Source organism: Chanos chanos, chromosome 1 (assembly GCF_902362185.1).
Source record: "Chanos chanos chromosome 1, fChaCha1.1, whole genome shotgun sequence".
In the NCBI taxonomy this organism is placed as follows: domain Eukaryota; kingdom Metazoa; phylum Chordata; class Actinopteri; order Gonorynchiformes; family Chanidae; genus Chanos; species Chanos chanos.
The window spans coordinates 44539369-44558936 of record NC_044495.1 but is presented as its reverse complement, the minus strand read 5'-3'; the positions used below and the strand labels follow the sequence as shown (position 1 = coordinate 44558936).

At 41.4% G+C, this 19568-nt stretch overlaps 1 protein-coding gene across 1 annotated transcript in view; it reads right to left on the bottom strand.

Annotated features, from left to right (window-relative positions):
• Window positions 1-10778, bottom strand: part of pdgfc (platelet derived growth factor c) — a 79982-nt gene extending 69204 nt beyond the window's left edge. The window contains exon 1 of the mRNA XM_030787984.1: window positions 10667-10778. Within this exon, the coding sequence (XP_030643844.1) occupies window positions 10667-10778 (112 nt within the window). The remainder of the gene's footprint in view (window positions 1-10666) is intronic.
• Between the last annotated feature and the right edge of the window lie 8790 nt (window positions 10779-19568).

Genomic DNA, 19568 nt, shown 5'->3' with positions numbered 1-19568 from the left:
TGTGTACAAATAAAACACTTGAATCTTTCTTTTCCCTCTATCAGTTGGTTTCATATAGGTTACAGGTGAGGCAAGACACATATTTATCTCAGCTTTCTTTACTTAGATATTTAAGCATTATTTTCATTTGTTTTCTGTTTATGCACTTTGTTTTCCCCTTTGTTAATTGTTTTTTTTTTTCATTTAACCAGTACCAGGTAAAATAAACCCCCTAAATTCCACTCCTGTCTTTTTGTTCTCCACATACACACACACACACACACACACACGCAGTCTCTCTCTCTCTCTCTCTCTCTCTCTCTCTCCAAAAAAACACCTCTCATAAAAAAACACCAAAAAGAGAATGCTCTTTCAGGGGGGAAAAAACACTCTTTCAGAAGGTCAGAGAGCTTGATATAAAACATATTATACCTTGTGCTAGGAGAATTCTGGTACAAGCTTAAAATGGCAAAATAAGATCATAAAGATCAGACCAAATAAGCAAGGATGACAGCACAGTAATAAGAAGAAAAGAAAAAGATTAAATATATCTCTCTTTCACTTTAGTGAGTATGTAACATTGTCTATAACATGGCGAATTTCTTACATCGTGGATCCGAACAGTGGAGTAAACTTATCCTGTCGGTGTGTAATGGCCTAACCTTAACCCTAATGTCCTTTAAACAGCGTGTGTTGAGTGTGAGACCTCAGGGCTGCCTGGTCAGGCAGTCACTCACAGACAACACTAATGGACCCATCTCAACACCCTGCCTCTCCTCAGATATCCAATTACCCACTGGAAACAAGACAGGACAACGGGCCTGATCACTGAAATGCAAACTACGACAGCCTTTTTTTTTCTCTCAGACACAAAGAGGTCTCCTCCATGCTCTCCTTCAGATTGTATTATCTGTGAAACAAGTGTGCAACAGAAGGTAATGGCTTTGAATATGCTCCATTTTCTATCTAAGGTCAGGAATGCAAGAGAATGCAATAAGCTGTGTTGTCTGTGGACAAATAATAATAATAATAACAATAAGTTTATTTAGAGCCCAATATCACTACTTATAGTCTCAAAGTGCTTAACATGTCTATAACAAAGGCAAATCAAAATTATATTATGCATAAGTTTGAGAAAATAGATAAGTCTTTAGTCTCGTTTTAAAGGTATTGAGAGAGTTTGCCTCTCTAACTTGTGTAGGTAAACCATTCCAGAGGAAGGGAGAGTGGTAGGAAAAGGCTCGGTTGCCAGCGAAAATAAAACACTTGGATTTTTCTTTTCCTTTTATCAGTTGGTTGCATATAGGCTGCAGGTGAGTGGAGCACTAAACATTTCCACAAAGTGGATACCTAAACTTCATCGCAGAATTTTCAGTACCAAAAGAAAAGGTTCAGAAATACACTAGGAAGTTAACCTGTCAAGGTTGATGAGGTTGTTGTGTGCTGCAAGGGAGATGTGCAAGTAAACAACAATTTCAACATGAGAGAAAATGTGATAATAAATAAATAAATAAATAAATAAAATGAAAAAAATTCCAGTGTTTAGAGTTGTGACACAAAGGACTTCTGGACATTTATAGTGTTTGTTCCCTAATAATAATTTGTTGAACAAGGAATCCAGCTGCATCAAATGAGGAACTGTAAATTACACTTTAAAAGTAAATGCACGCAGAATGAGATTTAAAGACTCCTGAGATGAATGAAAACTTTCCAAGGACAGTTTACAGCAGTTTGATTTGGCACAGTACATGAGTTGCTTTTCATCACAAGTGGAGCAGGGGTCACACCTGTGGTAATTATTTGAAGAAAAAGCAAAACAAAATAAACTCCTGGACTGCATGAAAGTGTGCCAAGTGTTTGGGGAACCTAGGTGCAATCCAGTACGATCTGCCTGTTAGCTTTAATTTATGATATCTTTACAGATAGGCGGTCTGATGTCAAACACAACTTCTTTCACTGACTGTTTGCCTTTTACTATCAGGTGGAAGAGAGCTACACTTAGCGGACAAAGAGTGTTGCCTCTGTTGATTGGCTAGGAATACATTGTGTGTGCATGTGCATGCCTGTGTGTGTGTGTGTGTGTGTGTGTGTGTGTGTGTGTGTGTGTGTGTGTGCTGTGGTCACTGTAGGGGAGTAGTAATTTGTCTGCCTGTATCTCTCTCTGTCACATACACAGACAAAGTGTCTCTCCCTGTCTCTCTATAGCTATATCAATCTCTATCTCTCTCCCCCCATCTCTCTCTCCTCTCTCTCTCTCTCTCTCTCTCTCTTTCTGCCAACACAATCGACTGTCTCTGGACTGATGAATTGTGCCCAGTTCAATTTGATCAATTTGATCTCCAGCACATTAAGAGTATTACACTACTTGATGGGCCTGTAATCAAGAGGTTCTGATTGGCAGGAATTGTGCTGGCATAGCATCATGGGGACAATGGGGAGAGAAGCTGCACGGTAAAACAATTTACTGTGACCTCTCATTAAATGTGCTATCATTCTTATGAGTGTGTGTGTGTGTGTGCGTGTGATATATATAGAGAGAAAGACCGAGAGGTTTAAGGGTGAGAGATGTGTGTGTGTATGTGTGTACACATACATGAATCATTGCCAAGCTTCATCTAAGCTGACAGGTTGAGTTGCAGTTCTGCTCCATCTGTAGGGTGGGAACAGATCCCCAGCCTCCTGGGAGCACCCCCTCCCAGTGCCAGCACTGACACCAGCATCTGTGTCACTGTGCAGAAACACCTATTTGTGCTTGGGAAAAAGCCAAGCATTCTCTGAATAGTATGTGTGATTGAGTTACTCCCGGTCTCACGACAAACATACTGACATATTTCAAATTGCAACATGTGCAAGGTGACATAAAGCAATAAGCCTCCCACGGCTGTCTCTACCCTTACTGTTACAGGTATGTGTAGATTTTGTTTGCCTCATCTCTCTGATTAAATATAACATAAAGTCAATATTTCACCACTGACAATGACAAGAGACTTATGATAGAGTCATCTGGCCTTGTATTCTAAAACATCTCAATGCAGCATTCACGATTTCAGTTAAAAAATTATCAGAGCAGCCAAAGGGAGAGACAGTCTGATGTGCTCACTGCATCTGTAGCCATGGTCTGAGCTAAGTGCTAAGTGCTTAAAGGAATCAGATGTGTCCTTCATTGTGTTCAGTGCTGGTCACTAATTAATGACAGATCAGTCAGGAATTCTGTTCTGTAGTATTATCTGTGTGGAGCGCTCAACAAGTGTGTTAAGTGAAGTGATTAATCTCTGGTGTGAATCAGAGAGTTCCTCTCCATTCTCTGGCTCATGATCTCATCTGAGCCCCTCAGACATGAAGGGCAGACTTCTACAAAACATCCCTCTCTCACTTCCAATGAGCCTGAAACATACAGATTTAAGGGGAGTGCATAGCCAAAAGTCTCCAATCACTTTACCCCTAGAAATTTCTTAAATCGAATGTGTGACCAAAAGAACACATGACAGTTGATTCCAAAAAGCTGTTTTATAAAAATCCACATCATATGTTTTTGCTTGTGTCTTATAACAGAAAATGTGGCAGACTCAGATGGAAGAATTAGGTACTAAAAGATGTAAGAATGGCTGGAATCCTGCTTACTATGATCAGCTTTTAATACACTGTGTTTGGATGGGAATGGAGTGGGCACTGATCACTTCTCTCTCTCTCTCTCTCTCTCTCTCTCAGACACCTCCACCCTTCTCCAAGAAAACGACAGATGGAGGAAAGGAGAGATGTCTTTTGTGAGAGGACAGGAACGGATGTGCTGACAGTGGCATGTTTCCTCTAAGTGAGGGTGTGGTACATTTGTCTTCGAGTGGCAGTACACAAACACCACAGGAATGCGGTGATTTATTTATTTATTTTTTTGTACCAAGAAAGCAAGTGCTTGTGCAGTCTACTTGGCCTTCATGGCACAGACCACAAAACGCTCAAATACACACGCAATTCAGAATGCAAAACATGTCTTCAGCCAGCAAAGGGAGGGCAGAAAATTGTTTTAAGTTGAATAAACATACCTTTGGATGTGCACCGCCAACTATAATCTATTTGTAATGTGGCCTAGTTTAAGTCATTTGAATGACATACAGTTGTGTCTTTTTAAGTGTCTGGGTTACAGGAATAATCTGGTCAGAGGATTCTGTGTGTGTGTGTGTGTGTGTGTGTGTGATCAGTCAGGGGATAGCGTTATACTTGTATTATCTGTGTTTGCATTGATCAGTCTCACTAACCTAATTCTAAAAAGCAGAATAGAAGCTAATGCCCACATATGGATGTGTCCTGCCCAAGAAAGATCATGGGAGATGAGTGGTGGTGGTGAGACAAAAGAATTGTATTCCTCGAATGATCTACATGATTCATAGGCCTGGATATACATCACCGATATTCAGCTGATGGGGGGGGGGGGGGGGGGGGGGCATGTGAAAGCACAATAGAGAGCATGTGAAAACACAATAATGAAACTGAAATAAGATGGATTAGAGGTTCAACTGAACAAGCTTATTTAGCTGATGTTTGTCTGTAATGTCAATGGTTCATGATCTCATGATGTATGATTATATCATCTGTTTGCATGGGCCCCTAGTGAATCCTAAGAACTGCAGGCCCATTAAGTTTTGTATAAGCAACTCCTCTATTCCAAATACAAGACTCCTTTCATTTAACTGCATTGTCAGATCAATTTAAATGTGAAACGCATTATGATTCCAAATGTCCTCCATAATGTCCAAATGTCCTCCTCTCTGTTTTGCACAGGAATCATATGGAACTTGTGGCCATTTGGTATAGCCCAACTCTGTCACTGCTGTTCAGTAAAGGCACAGGTACTGAATGATCCTCTACATAAAAGACATCACTGTCACCACTGTTCAGTAAGGACATAGGTACTGAATGATCCTCTACCTAACAGACATCACCTTGATTAGCAGATGTGCCTGATGGTGTTTGGGGCCAGAATTTAGGGTGCAGTTTTTTGGCAGGAAGTGGGGCTGTCAGGCAGGCCTGTTGTCTGGAGAATGACCATGATGGTTTCTGGGCCATGCAGTAGGGTGTTGGCTATCTGTCTGTGTGACAGAGCAGAGAGTGAACTGGTTCCATGAATTTAGACACTCCAGGTTATGTCATCAGAGAAATGTTTGACTGATTCAGCTGTAATGTAATAAAAAGCACAGATATTCTCCATTCTCCACTCTCCAATGAAGACACAGATCATGTCCAATTACTACGAGCAAACTACTGAATGACAACAAAGACATGTTGGATACCTCAGTTTCATTTCATAAACTGTGTTTAAAATATATTCCTGTCCTTTAATTTTAATGTTTAAGTGTAAGGTGTGCTGTTAGCTGGTTTGTTAAACAGAACTGCTGATTATGGACATCATGGGAGTCAGTAAATAAAAGTTTGCTGGGAGAAACATCGTTCAACCAAACTTGGTCACTTTCATAACTTGATCAGATCCTTGCCTTTGTTCTGTGGACAGTCAGGACCACTGACCAATGGTTACAGACCAGTCCTGTGAAAGGGCCCAGGGTTAGAGACTCAGTGTTAAGGAATGGTGTGTGTGAAAAACATACATCCTAATCCACGCCAGGGAGGGGAGTGACGAGGAGCATGAATGTTGGATTGCTTGCTGGGTTAGCATTTAATTTTTATAGTATCTATTGTGGTCACATGGGAAAATAAAACCTTTTTTCCCTTTAATTCTTCCTTCACCTGAACCTTGTGAGCTGTGGTTTCTGTAAACACTAATTTGTTGCAGTGGTCTCTGATTGACTATATATGAAACATAGGATCATCTAGAGGTACAGCCCTTGAGATAAAGTGCCTACTTTAGGCAAAGAATGTCATATATACAAATATGAATGAGGGAGTGTGGCATGAGAGAGTGAGAGAGTGAGATATTGATCAGATGATTACTAAACAACTGGTTAACTGATGCGGGTATGTTAGAATCGAGAGAGACCCCAAACATACAGTGAGTCTCCGGGAGTATGGTAAGTGAACACCGCATTAGAATTCTTGTCTGACAGCAAGTGAGGAAATCTGGGAAGGTATGCAGACATGCCCCCAAGAGACAGCAACCAAGGTCAACACATCACATTTACCTGCTGCCAACAAAATTTCTAAGGCCTTGAGTAATTCTGTTTGTTCTGAAAACAGGCAAATATTCACAGACAGCTTAGGCCTGAGAGCAGACAGCTTAGGCCTGAGAGCAGTGAATTAAGTGTTCCGGCAGTGAAGCACTCCACACAAAAAGAGAAATGTTGTCTATATTTTAGCACAAAGGATTTTATTTAACCTCAGGGCAGGTGTTATACAAGATAACAAAACCATGTCCTGTCCTTCTAAGTTCTGCATTCAAACCACCCTTTTCTCCCAGTAGAACATGTTTCATGCAGTATGCATGTTTTCTTGAGCTGATACATTCCACTGATTTGTGTTTGGGAAAGAAATGACATGGAAAAGTTCTGTATGTGTAAGAAACTGACAGGTGCATCATGTGTGAGGACAGGAGCCAAGGTGAAAGACGAGCGAAAGTGAAAGAACTCCTTCCTTTTGACAGATGATTGACAGGAGACTGATGGGGGTTTGTGCAAAATAATCTAGAAAATCTAGACCTGAGGCTGGGGAGTGGCTCCACCCATCCAGTCTATCTGGAGATAGACTTCTGAAAAACATCTCTTAAAGTCACTGCTGGTGAGCGGCTTTTTGCCGGGGTACTGCTGGTACATGCCTTTTCACTGTGTTGTGTTTGTTCGACTATGTGTTTTGAAACTGGATGTTTTTTCTTCACTGGAGAGGTTCCAGTCTGTAATGGAGACATGACCACTGGTACTAAGCAGTCTCCACACAGTCTTCTACCACTACATCAGTATGAGCGAAACATACTGTGTTTGTTATTACATTACTGATATCCACCCAATGCTGCATGGAAATGGTTTCATGACAATTTTAATGTCTTTAGTGTGTTTGTGTCTCATGAATATGTCATTGTCGTATTTCTCAGTTAACTCAAGAGGCAATCCTTAAGATCAGAGATCAGTAATATGCCCCTGCTATGTGTGAATGAATATGAGAGAGACAGAGAGACACACATTCCGTGACATAGAACACATAGAACTGTTTTGAGAGAGAGAGAGAGAGAGAGAGAGAGAGAGAGAGAGAGAGTGTGTTGGGGGGGGGGGTAAAGAGAGGAAAGAAGAGAGGTTGAGAAAGAGGCCAAATATGACCTTCCTCTCCACCATGTTAACCCTAACCATCATCACTCCTGGAGGGCAGTGTGTGTGGAAGGCTATACTCTTTCCCTTCAATTTTTCACTTCATTGATGTGTTGTTGCCATGTGCCTTTTTTCATAGATGTGTTATTGCTGTGTGCCTTGATCCTGTACTTTAAAGTCATCGTTGTCTTGAAGTATACATGAAGACATCTGATCAGATTTCATGTCACACAGTTTATGTGGTTTGTAGTCCCAGTCGATTCACACTTGTTTAACTGTAACAATAGAGCTGTATGGGGGCGTATTTGTAGTCAGGGACGTATCAGATTCACTGTGAATGAAAACCAGGATTGGTGGGTACAAAAGTACTAAGGATTTCACATGTCCTGGAGCCAAAGAAATCTTACTAATCCAAGACAGAGTTTCTTATCTGAATGTTAAATCTAAGAGAGTGGTTACCAGACAAGAGGAAGCAGCAGTTCTAAAATTATAGGTTCTTGAGCTGCATTTTTCTTCCTCTCCTCCATTAGCAAAAAGAACCTATGAGTGTTTAAAACATTTTGGACAATTTTTTGACAAATGTAGCATTGGGGGTGATTTGCAATCATTCAGTGTCAGAGAGGTGCATCAAATAATGTCAAACATAAAGAATTAACTAAAGATGTGCAGGATTTCAACATCTGTAGGAACACTGGACATAATTCAGTCCTTCAGCATAATCAGTTTAATTATCCTTTAGTGTAATTTCACCTGCTGTCATAAATTTCCAAAAACATTTTTCTTTGGAAATGTGCATCCAGCTAACACTTCACTGTTACCATCTGTTGTTCAATCTGCTTATTGTTTGCAAAAATGTATTTACTATAGTGGAAAATAATGAATAGTGTGCGTGTGTGTGAATGAAACACTGCAGCCATATAGCAGACTCCTGGGCATTTGAAAATCCTTTCTGCGTCTCTCTGTCAAATGTTTATGCCAATCCCACAGTAAATCCATAATAAAACACATATTTTAATGTCATAGAAACCTGTTAGCATAGTGCTGGTAATGTTAAAGAAAGCTGCATAGACCCTAGAACAGGGAAGCAATGCAGACTGTCTGATTACTGCAATCTAACAGGCTATGTTACTCTATGGATAAGTAATCAGTCCATCCATAAGCAAAACAACTGCCTAAGCACCCACATGCTCAGCCTTAAAACAGCCATGTTCTGCTCTGAATTATACAGGGAATATTCCAGAAAGTTTTTGACTTGATACATGATGCCATGGCACATGGCTGTTATTTTATGCCTGCCCTCTTTTGGGTTTTTTGACTAGTTTCCGTGGGACTCTTGCCAAATGACAGAAATTCACTTCAGTAACAGGACTTCACAGACTGAGTAACTGAGAAATGAAGTGTGAGTAAGAGAATAAGTGGGACTGGTTATTGTTCATTTCCAGTCAAATCCATCCAGAGATGGGGTGTCCACTGTTTTCTGCCTTGAATGGAAAATGTGATTTGCAGAGCAGTGTTTTCACTGTGCGTCAGTAAGTGTGTATCTGACCCATCGAGTACATGAAGAATGCTACATTCCCCCAGCTGGCATGCCTGAACTCCATGTTAACCCCATTCCTTTTTCTTAATCCTGCATGCACAGTTCTGTGCAGAGACGATCTTTATGTTGAGTAATGTTTGAGAGGGGAGTCATATTCTGACTGCCATGCAACTGTAGCCACTGAAAGAGACCTGAAGCCCCAGCTAGACAAGAAATCAGAGAATGTAAGAGGGGGGCAAAACCAAAGGACCCTCTGGAAAAAAGGACACATTTATCCAATGTCAAAACACATTTTTCATTAGTACTTTGTCTTAAAATGTGCAGTTAATCAAGCTCAGGTTTGTTTGACATTATGTGCACCATAGTGTGTATGATACCAAAGCTAAAATACCACAAGACAAAAAATGTCACTTTATGGTGAGATATGCAATCTTGATGGTATTGAAACACACTGGAGCCTAAATTCAGAGTGTTCTCCAGGCTTTGACTTACCGGAGTAAGATCTACTCATGTGGGTACATAGCAAAAACAAATATAGCCTACAGCCCTCCAATAGGATGGCTGTTTGTTACTACTGTAACATATTGGCAGGCTAAGGCAAAATGTGTGAACCTGACAACAGGACAGATATTTTAATCTTAATGATGTGAGATGTGAGCACAAAGACAAAGGAAAATCTTCAAGCGCTCCTTGAACTATATATACCCTACCCCTGGTATAAGGCTCAAATCTGAGGAAGATTCACAGCCAAAAAAAAAGAGATATAATATGAATTGGTTGCTGAAACAGCAACAGTTCTAATATCCATATCTCTCCATCCCCTTTCCAACCGCTGCTCTACTGTCTTAAAATGAGACTGAACTGTGAGTCTTGCCCTCCTGCCAGCTTTGTGTATCACTTCAGCTCTGGGCTGGACATGGCCACAACACAGCCCCACTGTTCTATGGATGAGCCAGCTGAGGGCTGGGGAGAAGTACCTGCATTTCAGATGCACTCAGCTAAAGAACATGCCTTTGAGCTCCACTCATTCAGTCTAGAAGTGGGAGGGTCTTTCTAACAAAGACCAGGGGGTGGGGTCATGGTTTATGCAAATAAAAAGTAAATAAGAACATAAGCCTAAATTATACTTACAATTTCCTTCCTTCATGAATAACAACAGCAGAAAAGCCCCAGTGAGTTGAAATGAAAGTCTGACTTCAGAAGAAATAAAGTGAGAATATATGAATGTGCGTCAGCCTGGACGTTCCTTAATCACGCGTTTCATCCGACCTCGTACTGCACTGCATGAGGAAAGGAGGAACTGGAGTTGCTCAAGCGGCCACCCATTTTAAAGAAGCAGTACACAGCCAAAGTAAACAAACAATTTAAATTTGTAAATGGCCCGTGTTGGATGGTGGTTTGTTTGTTCCCACCAGCTTGTGTTTTTTAAGAGGGCCTCTTAAGTTTATTTGCTTTTTTCTACCTCTATGGGTGAATGGGTGGGTGAGCAGCGATGTTATATAGAATCGTTGACTGTTCCGACTCCTCATCTGAGCAAATCCGCTTGGCTCACGGGTAAGAAAATTATATAGCCCGAGGTTTCTCAAACTTCATGAATGGAGCCTTTCTGCGATCAGAGAGAAGTCATCTCTCGTGGGACACGGTTTCCGGGAGACGTTTTCCCTCTTTAAACACACATGAGAGCGGACATGAAAGCCAATGGTAGTTTTCTCTTCCTGCCATGTAGGCTACTGGCCTAATGGTTTTAATTTGAATAGAACGTGGTCATTCACTGAAATTTAAATTTGAGCTGCATTTTCAGTGTTAAACCTACCGGCATACCATAGCCTGCATTTGCCTACTCTTAAAAAACATAAGCTTACCTATTAAGCATCATTTCCATCATCGTCATCTAAACACTGAAACTTACCGTTTTGTTCTTTAACGCTAGAATGGTGAATTTTACTGATGTGGCTCGATTCTGCCTCTGAACCATGTTGATGGTGAGACGACACGAGCAGCAGGAGCAGGAGTGGAACCATTTGGATAAACTGTGATTGTTGATGGTTTTGCACTTGCGTTGACGAGTTCCAGTCACCATGCAGAACTGCCGTTTGTTAGGCACATATCCGATTTGGGACACATGCATAGAGGGTGAACGTCTAGTATCCACATAATCCCCACAGATCGTGGTAATTTCTCTGGTTAAGACTGAACCTTCACACAGTACGTGGTGCAGAGCTGTCTTTAAAAATATCCCAAATCGGTAACCACGATGAGCATACTCTTGAGTCGTTGTAAAGCGCACACCTGTTAATTTGACTGAACTCACTTGGAGGTTTGACAAAGTTTATAAGGTTCCTCGGCTCTGAAGGGGTAGAGTCGAAATCCACACCAAAACTCATCCACGGTTGTTTAAATTCTGTAAATTATAGTTAAGACTGCCCTACTGAACTATGTCAATACGTTCGCTGCCGGCGCCTATGCAAGGACTTTTACCCGGACTTCGCAGTGCCTTTGAAGCCAACGACAGCCCATTCTCGGAATAAGAAAAGTGGAAAAGCAAAATCAATTTACATTAACATTTACCAAATAAATGTTTCGACACATGCGCAGATTATCCTTGTGTGCCAAAACCTAAAAAAACTCTGGACAGTGCGATAGAGGGTTTGGAGATTTGGAGAATGCAGACGGACGACTGACGACACAACAGGTGCTATACATAAAGTAAAACTCTCCAGCAGGGGAAACTCCCTGGAGAGGCGGGAACCATTCAGGAGCTCTTGAGGCAATCGCCTTGAATAAAAAGACCATTTACTGAAATTTCCACGCGCGCGCGCGCTCGTGTGTGTGTGTGTGTGTGTGTGGAGGAGGGGGGATGCAACCGTCCTAGTCCAGTTATACATAACATTACGATGCATAACATTCTGCTAACGTTGACCAGAGCTCTGAAATCTATTGGTTTTAGGAGTTTATATTGCAGAGGTAAACACTGCCTCAGTCAAATTACTGGATAATCATTTGTTTATTCATTGACTCCAAGACACGTGTATGACCAAAACAAGTTAGCCTTCACTTTAAAACATATTATAACACATGTAACAATCTTAGAAGTTACCCTTCTATCGTATTATTTGGCATTTGTTGTAGTGTAATAAAAAAAAACAAAAAACGTGTACTTAAGGATGTGTTTAGAATCTCTCCATTTGTCATATCAAAGCTGAGGACAGTTCCGTCTTCGATACCATCTGAAACTAATTTACCCCCGCTTTCATGTGGTTACTCTCATCTTCCTATTGTCGACATATTTCATCGGTATGTGTTAGGTCATGCTATGGCAGACTAAACATAGAGGAGCACACACACTGAATTTATTCTACCAGACATATGATGGAAGAGCCCAGCTATTCGGTTTTATGACCACTAAGGAATAAAATCAAAACATAAGGAATCCCAGGATGATTGAGGAACCTGAATCAAAGAGGATACGAGTCAAAGTTGGCTTCTGCAGCTTTAGTCTATTTATTTAATCTAGCTGCGTTTGCAGAGAGTTGAATCAATCAGACAACATATTGAGAAAGACAGTAAGTTTAATGTGGAGAATTAAATGAACACACAGATGCATGAAATATGACAAATAGGAATTTTACGATAAAGCACACATACACACATACATACAGACAGACAGACAGACAGACAGAGATTTATACACACACACACACAAACAAGCAAACAAAAACTTGTCTTCTTTGTAGGCTGTATTGTAACTGCTGCATTACTGTTGTATTGTAATTGCTGCATTCGTCTGGATATTGATCCTATGGATCCATCATAAAAGCCATGCAGGGGAAGGTCTTGTGCTGGCCACTTGTATCTAGGGCCCCTCTATGAGAGACAGTGTCATATTTCATCCTGTGAGCCTGCAGCAGATGTCAGCACTTCACGGGAGACACACCCTTTTTCTGTTTCTCTCTGTCTCTGTCTTTCTTCCTCTCTCTCATCTTTTTCTGCTTTGGCCTTTGTAATTGTGTGTTACAAAGAAGGTTAGTGTGTTTAAAGGGTTACTCTCTCTCTCTCTCTCTCTCGCTCTCTCTCTGGTTGAGACTGCTCAATATTTTCTCTCTTGGAACGTACTTCTGCTGAATGCTTGCATGGTGGTCCAATGTATCATTTTGTCTTTGATAGAAAAGGAAAAAAAAGACGTCCGCAAACATAAGAAATGACACATAAAGCAGATATTCTGGGACTGCTGGGAGGGGAAGATTGGAAGTCAAGGAGAAAGGCAGCAAGCCTAGTGAATCTGACAGAGTCATGGATCTGATAGAGAGATCAGCAACTACAGCAGAGTCCCATCTCATCTGCAGCAAATTCACAGACAGAAACAAACAAACAAATGTCCAATCTCTTCCCAGCATAACTTCCATCAATTTCAGAAACTCTGACATCACACCATCTAAAGAATAAAATGATGTGTACTATGTATTCCGACTTAGTGAGATAAACCACTGACATGTAATTCTTTAATGTGTATGATGTCATAATTCAGGTGTCAGAATTCTCCAGCATTTGCATGCACAGGACAGTGTTTTGGTGCATTATTAGAGTGACTTGACTGAACAAGTATTGACATGCTGACATGCTCATCTAGTAACGATTTGGTGGCCTCTCTGCAGGCCTACTGGTGACTCTGATTTCTTTACAGGACAGATAGAAAAGAGTTCTAAAGGAAACATTTCTTGTGAAAGGTGTGAACTTGTTGCAACTGCTGTAGAAGGTACATGATGCATATGGCATATCAGAAATAATGCTAGTTTCAATGAAGTATTTGGTATACCATATATTTGGTTTGTACAGAGATTCTCTTATAAACCGAGTGAAGTTTTCATATATCTTTCAATGGGGGCATCCTGCCCATGTCAAGTTTTGTCAGTTTCTGCTTTGAAGCTAAAGACACCTGGTGGCTCCTGTCACAGCTTGTCACGCTGGTGGAGTGGTGCAGGACCCAAGCGCAAGACACGAAGGTTGTGGTGACAAAAAAGGAGGACTTTACTTGCAAAATGAAGATAAAAATACAGGTGCAACCTAACAGTGTGCATATAAACACAAACAACGATAGACCAAGGACAGGTGACACACAAGGGCTTAAATACAAGAGGAAAACTAAACAGGGCAAACATGATTGGATAAACTTAACAAGGGGAGAACGAGGTTAATAAATGCAACAAATAGGATCAGGTGAGGGGTGGAAACACACATGGAAGAGGAGCACAAGACACTTCAAACTAAAAGTCCAAGGATGAGGTGCAGGCTGTGACACGGCTACAGTTTGTCCAGTTGAAAGCTACATTTGTCTGCTAATGGGATGTCTTCAGAGTGAAGGTGGCTCTGCCTGGACAATCAACCAATCGCAGGCAAGCAAAAACCCTGTCCCAACCACCAGGATGACAGACTTATCAAAAAGAAGATATTGCAGTTTAGAAGATCAATTTTGTAGAAGGACGACGCTGAAGTTCATCTTTGTTCCTTTTGCAGTGTGTTTGTTTCAGGTTGAGTGAGGGAAATATATTTGAGGACAACCTGTCCACACACAATGGTCCATTAAATCCACTGTCAGTTTACTTGGGGAGGGGGTGGTGCTGGTGCTGGTGCTGGTGGTGGGGGAGGGGTAGTCAAGTGTATTACACAAGGGCAAATTCTCGCTGGTCTGTAGTGCTTCATGAAGAAGGTTACCGTAGAGGACTGAAATGGCTTAGCTTTTTACATGAATATGAGATTATTTTCTGAACCAAACCTTGATATGATCCCAAAATGTGAGCTTGGTACAGAATTGGTCTCATTATTACAATTAAACGAAAACTAGCTGGGACCCCATCTTTTTCCTTCAATATTGTATATGAGCCAAGAGAAATCACATCTGACATACAGGTGCGATATGCCACCTATTTCAGTATTAGACCAATGTACAATAAACTGGCTTTTATATGATTTTGTGGCATGGAGGAAAAATTCCTTTGGCTGAATTGCACCCTCTTTTGGCAAAAAGAGAGAGGTTATGGGTTGTTTAGACAGACATGTTTACGTTGGGGCATAATAAGTGAATCTCTATCACAGCATGGATGAATGACCAATCAGTTTCAACAGTCTATCTCCAACCACCAAGTCAGTTCACAGGTACACACTGCCGCCCTGCTTCTATCTCCAACCACCAGGTCAGTTCACAGACACAGTCTGCCACCCTGCTTCTATTTCCAACCACCACATCAGTTCACAGGTACACACTGTCGCCCTGCTTCTATCTCCAACCACCAAGTCAGTTCACAGGTACACACTGCCTCCCTGCTTCTATCACCAACCACCAGGTCAGTTCACAGACACAGTCTGCCACCCTGCTTGTATCTCCAACCACCACATCAGTTCACAGGTACACACTGTCGCCCTGCTTCTATCTCCAACCACCAAGTCAGTTCACAGGTACACACTGCCTCCCTGCTTCTATCACCAACCACCAGGTCAGTTCACAGACACAGTCTGCCACCCTGCTTGTATCTCCAACCACCACATCAGTTCACAGGTACACACTGTTGCCCTGCTTCTATCTCCAACCACCAGGTCAGTTCACAGGTACAGTCTGCCACCCTGCTTGTATCTCCAACCATCAGGTCAATTCACAGATTCTTTTTCCCATGAGACAAAATAAAAGCAGTCTTCTCAAGCTATGTTCCAAATGTCCATTCACCCACTATATAGTGCACTACATAGTGAATCAGCCATTTTGTAGTGCTGTTTGAAATCTCAAGTGTAAATTTATGACACTATATATTGCACTAGAAAATCGTTGCGAGGCACAGCAAAATGTTGTGTACATAAGCTGTATCCTACATCTATCAACTTGGACCATCATGCATTGTGGCCTGTCTTAGGAAAGCAGGCAAGTCTTTACAGACCAGTCAGATGCGGATGTTCTGGCGTTTGTTTATGCGACAGAGATAATAATTACGAATATCCGGTGCATAATTATGTAGCAGCATAAGACTCAAATATCATTCGAAATGTATCAACAGCTGTCTGCCCTTATCCCTCAGTGAGTGTTTTATGTAGCAAACACTATATAATGAGCGAGTGACGGAGTGAGTGAGTGAGTGAACAAGTGGATATTTCAAACACAGCATCAGTCTGCTGGAGCATGGATCTGCCCTTCATGGCTTAATGCTTCCTGGCCTTGCTGTCATAGCTTAAAGTTTCCTGGCCTTGCTGACACCTCTGTGTTTTTCCATTAAATGTTACAGTTGTCACTGGGTAACTCACTGACCACAGAGGCATAATCTTGGGCTTAGACACCCTTTAAAGGAGTAGACTGGTGCCTTTTCCACTGTTATTGCTTTTTATTTCCTTTTGATAGAAGGATGTGTCAGTGTCCACTCTGAGATTGATAGTGGGGCAGAACTTTACACGCCAAGAGTAATAAGACGTGAGACTGAACCTAGACTCACTGGCATATTTTTGGAAATGTCCAGTGTTGTCTATCAGCTGGATGAGTCCTTTTGTGTAAAGGCTGATTTATACTTCTGCATAGGCTCTATACGGAGCCTACGTGAGCGGTTACGCCGTTGTGAGCATTTATTCTTCTGTGTTGGTGTGTCTGCGTCACTCTCTGATGAAACCCTCAAAACACTAGTTTGCGGTGGGATTTCTATGCCACTGTATTGATTTCCCTGTGCATTACAAACTATGGAGTAATGTTAAATAAAAAGTCAGAATTCAGTCCTTGCACAGCAATATCTGTAAAATAAGTTTTGCGTTCAAAAGAAGGAGTTTCTAAACTTTGGGGGACAAACAAATGGAGTTCTGAAAATAACAAGCGTTCAGTTCGCCATTTTGCAGAAAATTTTCAATCGCGACTAAAACTGAGTGGAGTAGTGGCAAATAGATGTTGAACAACAATTACTTTTACTGAAATTACTGCAACACAGAAAAGAGAGAAGACATCGGAGGAGATGGCGTGTACGACTGTTGAACCGACTGAGCAGAAGGAGGGTGATCCTACCAAGCGGACCAATCACAGTTGTTGTGGTCTGCTTCAACGTGCATCGCAGCGACGCGTAGTTACATTTCTAGGGAGGTGCGCGTCAGGCTATGGCATAGGCTACAGCGTAGGGTACGTGGTTACGCAGAGCCTATGCTGTACCTACGGCATAGATTCGACTCAGAAGTATAAATTGGGCTTAATGGTGTATAGAAGTGGTTCTCAACTCCAGTCCTGGGGGCCCACTGTCCTGCATGTCTTTGTTTTAACTCTCCTGAGCTTAGGACTGACACACCTGATTCCACTGATAAATGAATCATCAAGCCCTTGATTAACTCAATTAACTGCAATAATGAAGAGTTAAAACAAAGACATGCAGGACAGTGAGCCCTCAGGACTGGAGGTCAGAACCACTGGTTTATAGTATCAGTATAACTATTTATAACAGTGCAAACAAAGTACTGAGTTAGTGTTCATGTGTTAGCACCATGGCGATGGGTGAGGTTGTGTGTGCCTGTGTATATGCCTGTATGTGTGTGTGTTTGTGTGTGGAGAGACTCTATTAACTAATACTAATTAATCTGTATGTTTTACTACTTTAAGTCCTTAGAAAGGGATTTTGCCTGTACATCCCACAATTCCTTTAAAATGTGTTTTCATTCTGCTTTAAAGCAACAAACTGAATCCAGCTTGTCAGAAGATGACAGTGTGCGCCCCCCTCCCCAACACACACACATACACACACACACACACAAATGGATTTGGCTTCAGCTTGGCCCTGTCAGTGGCATAAAGATACACACCATAAAAGGTAGACAGCTCCCACTGCTTTTATATCCTCATAGGCTTAAAAGTCTCTTCTGCATTCCTGCATGCTCTCTCTCTCTCTCTTTGTCACATACACACACAGACACACACACTCTGTCTTCCTGTCTCTCTCTCTCTGTTACACACACACACACACACACACACACACACACACACTAAGCAGAGAACTGGCAGGTATCCATGGGCTCTCTCCATTAGCATTTGTGTGAATTCAGCCCTCCTGACTCCAGTGTTTAGGCACCGGTATACTCCATAATGGACCAACGTGGGTCAACATAGAGGAAGGCGGAAAATGGAGAGAGAGAGAGAGAGAGAGAGAGAGAATAGTAAAAAACAATAAAAAAAAGATCATTTTTATTTTTCCAAGACAATTTTTAAGGACTACATCACAGAGGGTTTTTTCCTCTCTTTTTAAATTATTATTATTTTTTTTTTTACCATTGTAAAGGGATGCACAAGTGCCCTGCTAAGAGCCGACTAGCTGAGTGAGATGATGGTGGCGATGATCCATTCCGTTTCAGGGCAGCCTGCTACTGCGCATGTTGCATGACAGGTGCACACACAAGACTCCATCTTGGCCATCCCTAACCAAGGCATTAGAACAGCGACAATACAGATCTTCCTCGGATAAACAAACATCTCTAATGTTTTTGTCGGCTTACAGATAATATGTTAACATAATCGAGACAACCCACACGCTCTGTATGTACAAATGACGACTGACAAGACCAGAATGCGATGTAGACCGCGTTCAGTCATGAATGCTCTTTAACGACTAAACGCAACGTCAGCGCTAGTGGATCGATACAGTTCCATATCGTCGGTTAAAAAAAAGGCAACGTAATGGTAAGTGAATATAAATGTAAGTACCGATGAATATTGCTGATATGTTTTTGTCACGATGACTGTTGGGCGCTGATATGACGAGTTCATAGGCTGTTGTGCTATTTACCTCATACTGTCTTCCCAACCCCCCTCAATCATGGAGGATGCTGTTGCTATGTGTGCGCAGGTCCATCTGCTTTCAGCCCCCTGATGCTGCTGTAGGGCAAATACGTTTGATATGAACCGTTGCTAAGTGCAACTTCTCAAACCTGATGCTTAGCTCATCCACAGGTTGTTGTGCCAGCGTGTAGGTACGGTGGTATATCAAACAAAATATTGCAACCACGACCCTTGACTGAAACCTTCTGTAGCCCACGTGAGAGAGATGGACTGAAGAAGAGAAATTCTGGTGCAACATGCTCTCTTTGCAGTTTTCTTTGTTCAGCGAAGGGCATAGTTTTTGATTGAGTTTATGCATCTGGATATATTTTTAGACTGATTTTTGGATTAACCCCAAAAAGATAAGAGATGCAAGCTGGTCTGTTTTTGGATTCTTTTGCTAACCTGAATGCCTTTAAATTCTCTTTCTTCTTTGTCTTATTTTCTGTGTTTAACAAACCAATGGAGTGTGTTCAGTTATAGATACGGTGGCTCAGTCTTGTGAGTGTATTGGTGTGACACTCGGAGGGACACTTGGGAAAGACATACTGAGGTCATAGATTAGCATGAAGCATTAGCTCACATTCAAACAGCAGGTTTGGTCAGTACTAGTGTAGTATTATTAAGGAGAATTATTGTTTGTTTTCTCTCCGTTTACTGGTTAATTTCCAGGTTAATGGAATGTCCAGCCATGTGTGATGGGCTTCTGTTGTACCCTGAAGAACATCTTAAATCAGTTCACCTTAAATCAGTGCCAAGTGAGATAGCACTGTTGATGTGTTTCTTTCTAGCAAGCATAATTTGCACATTACTTTAAGTTTCGTTCAAAATAAGGTGCTTTATTTACTTATTTGTTTCAATTTTTAATATTTCTGCTTTTCTCCTGGTGTAGGTTGGAGTGTTAGTCACATGGCTAGTTCCCACAGCCTCATAACATTACTGAGTAGTTTAAACATGTGTAACCTCTCCATACATGGAGAAGAGTATAGTCAGTAAA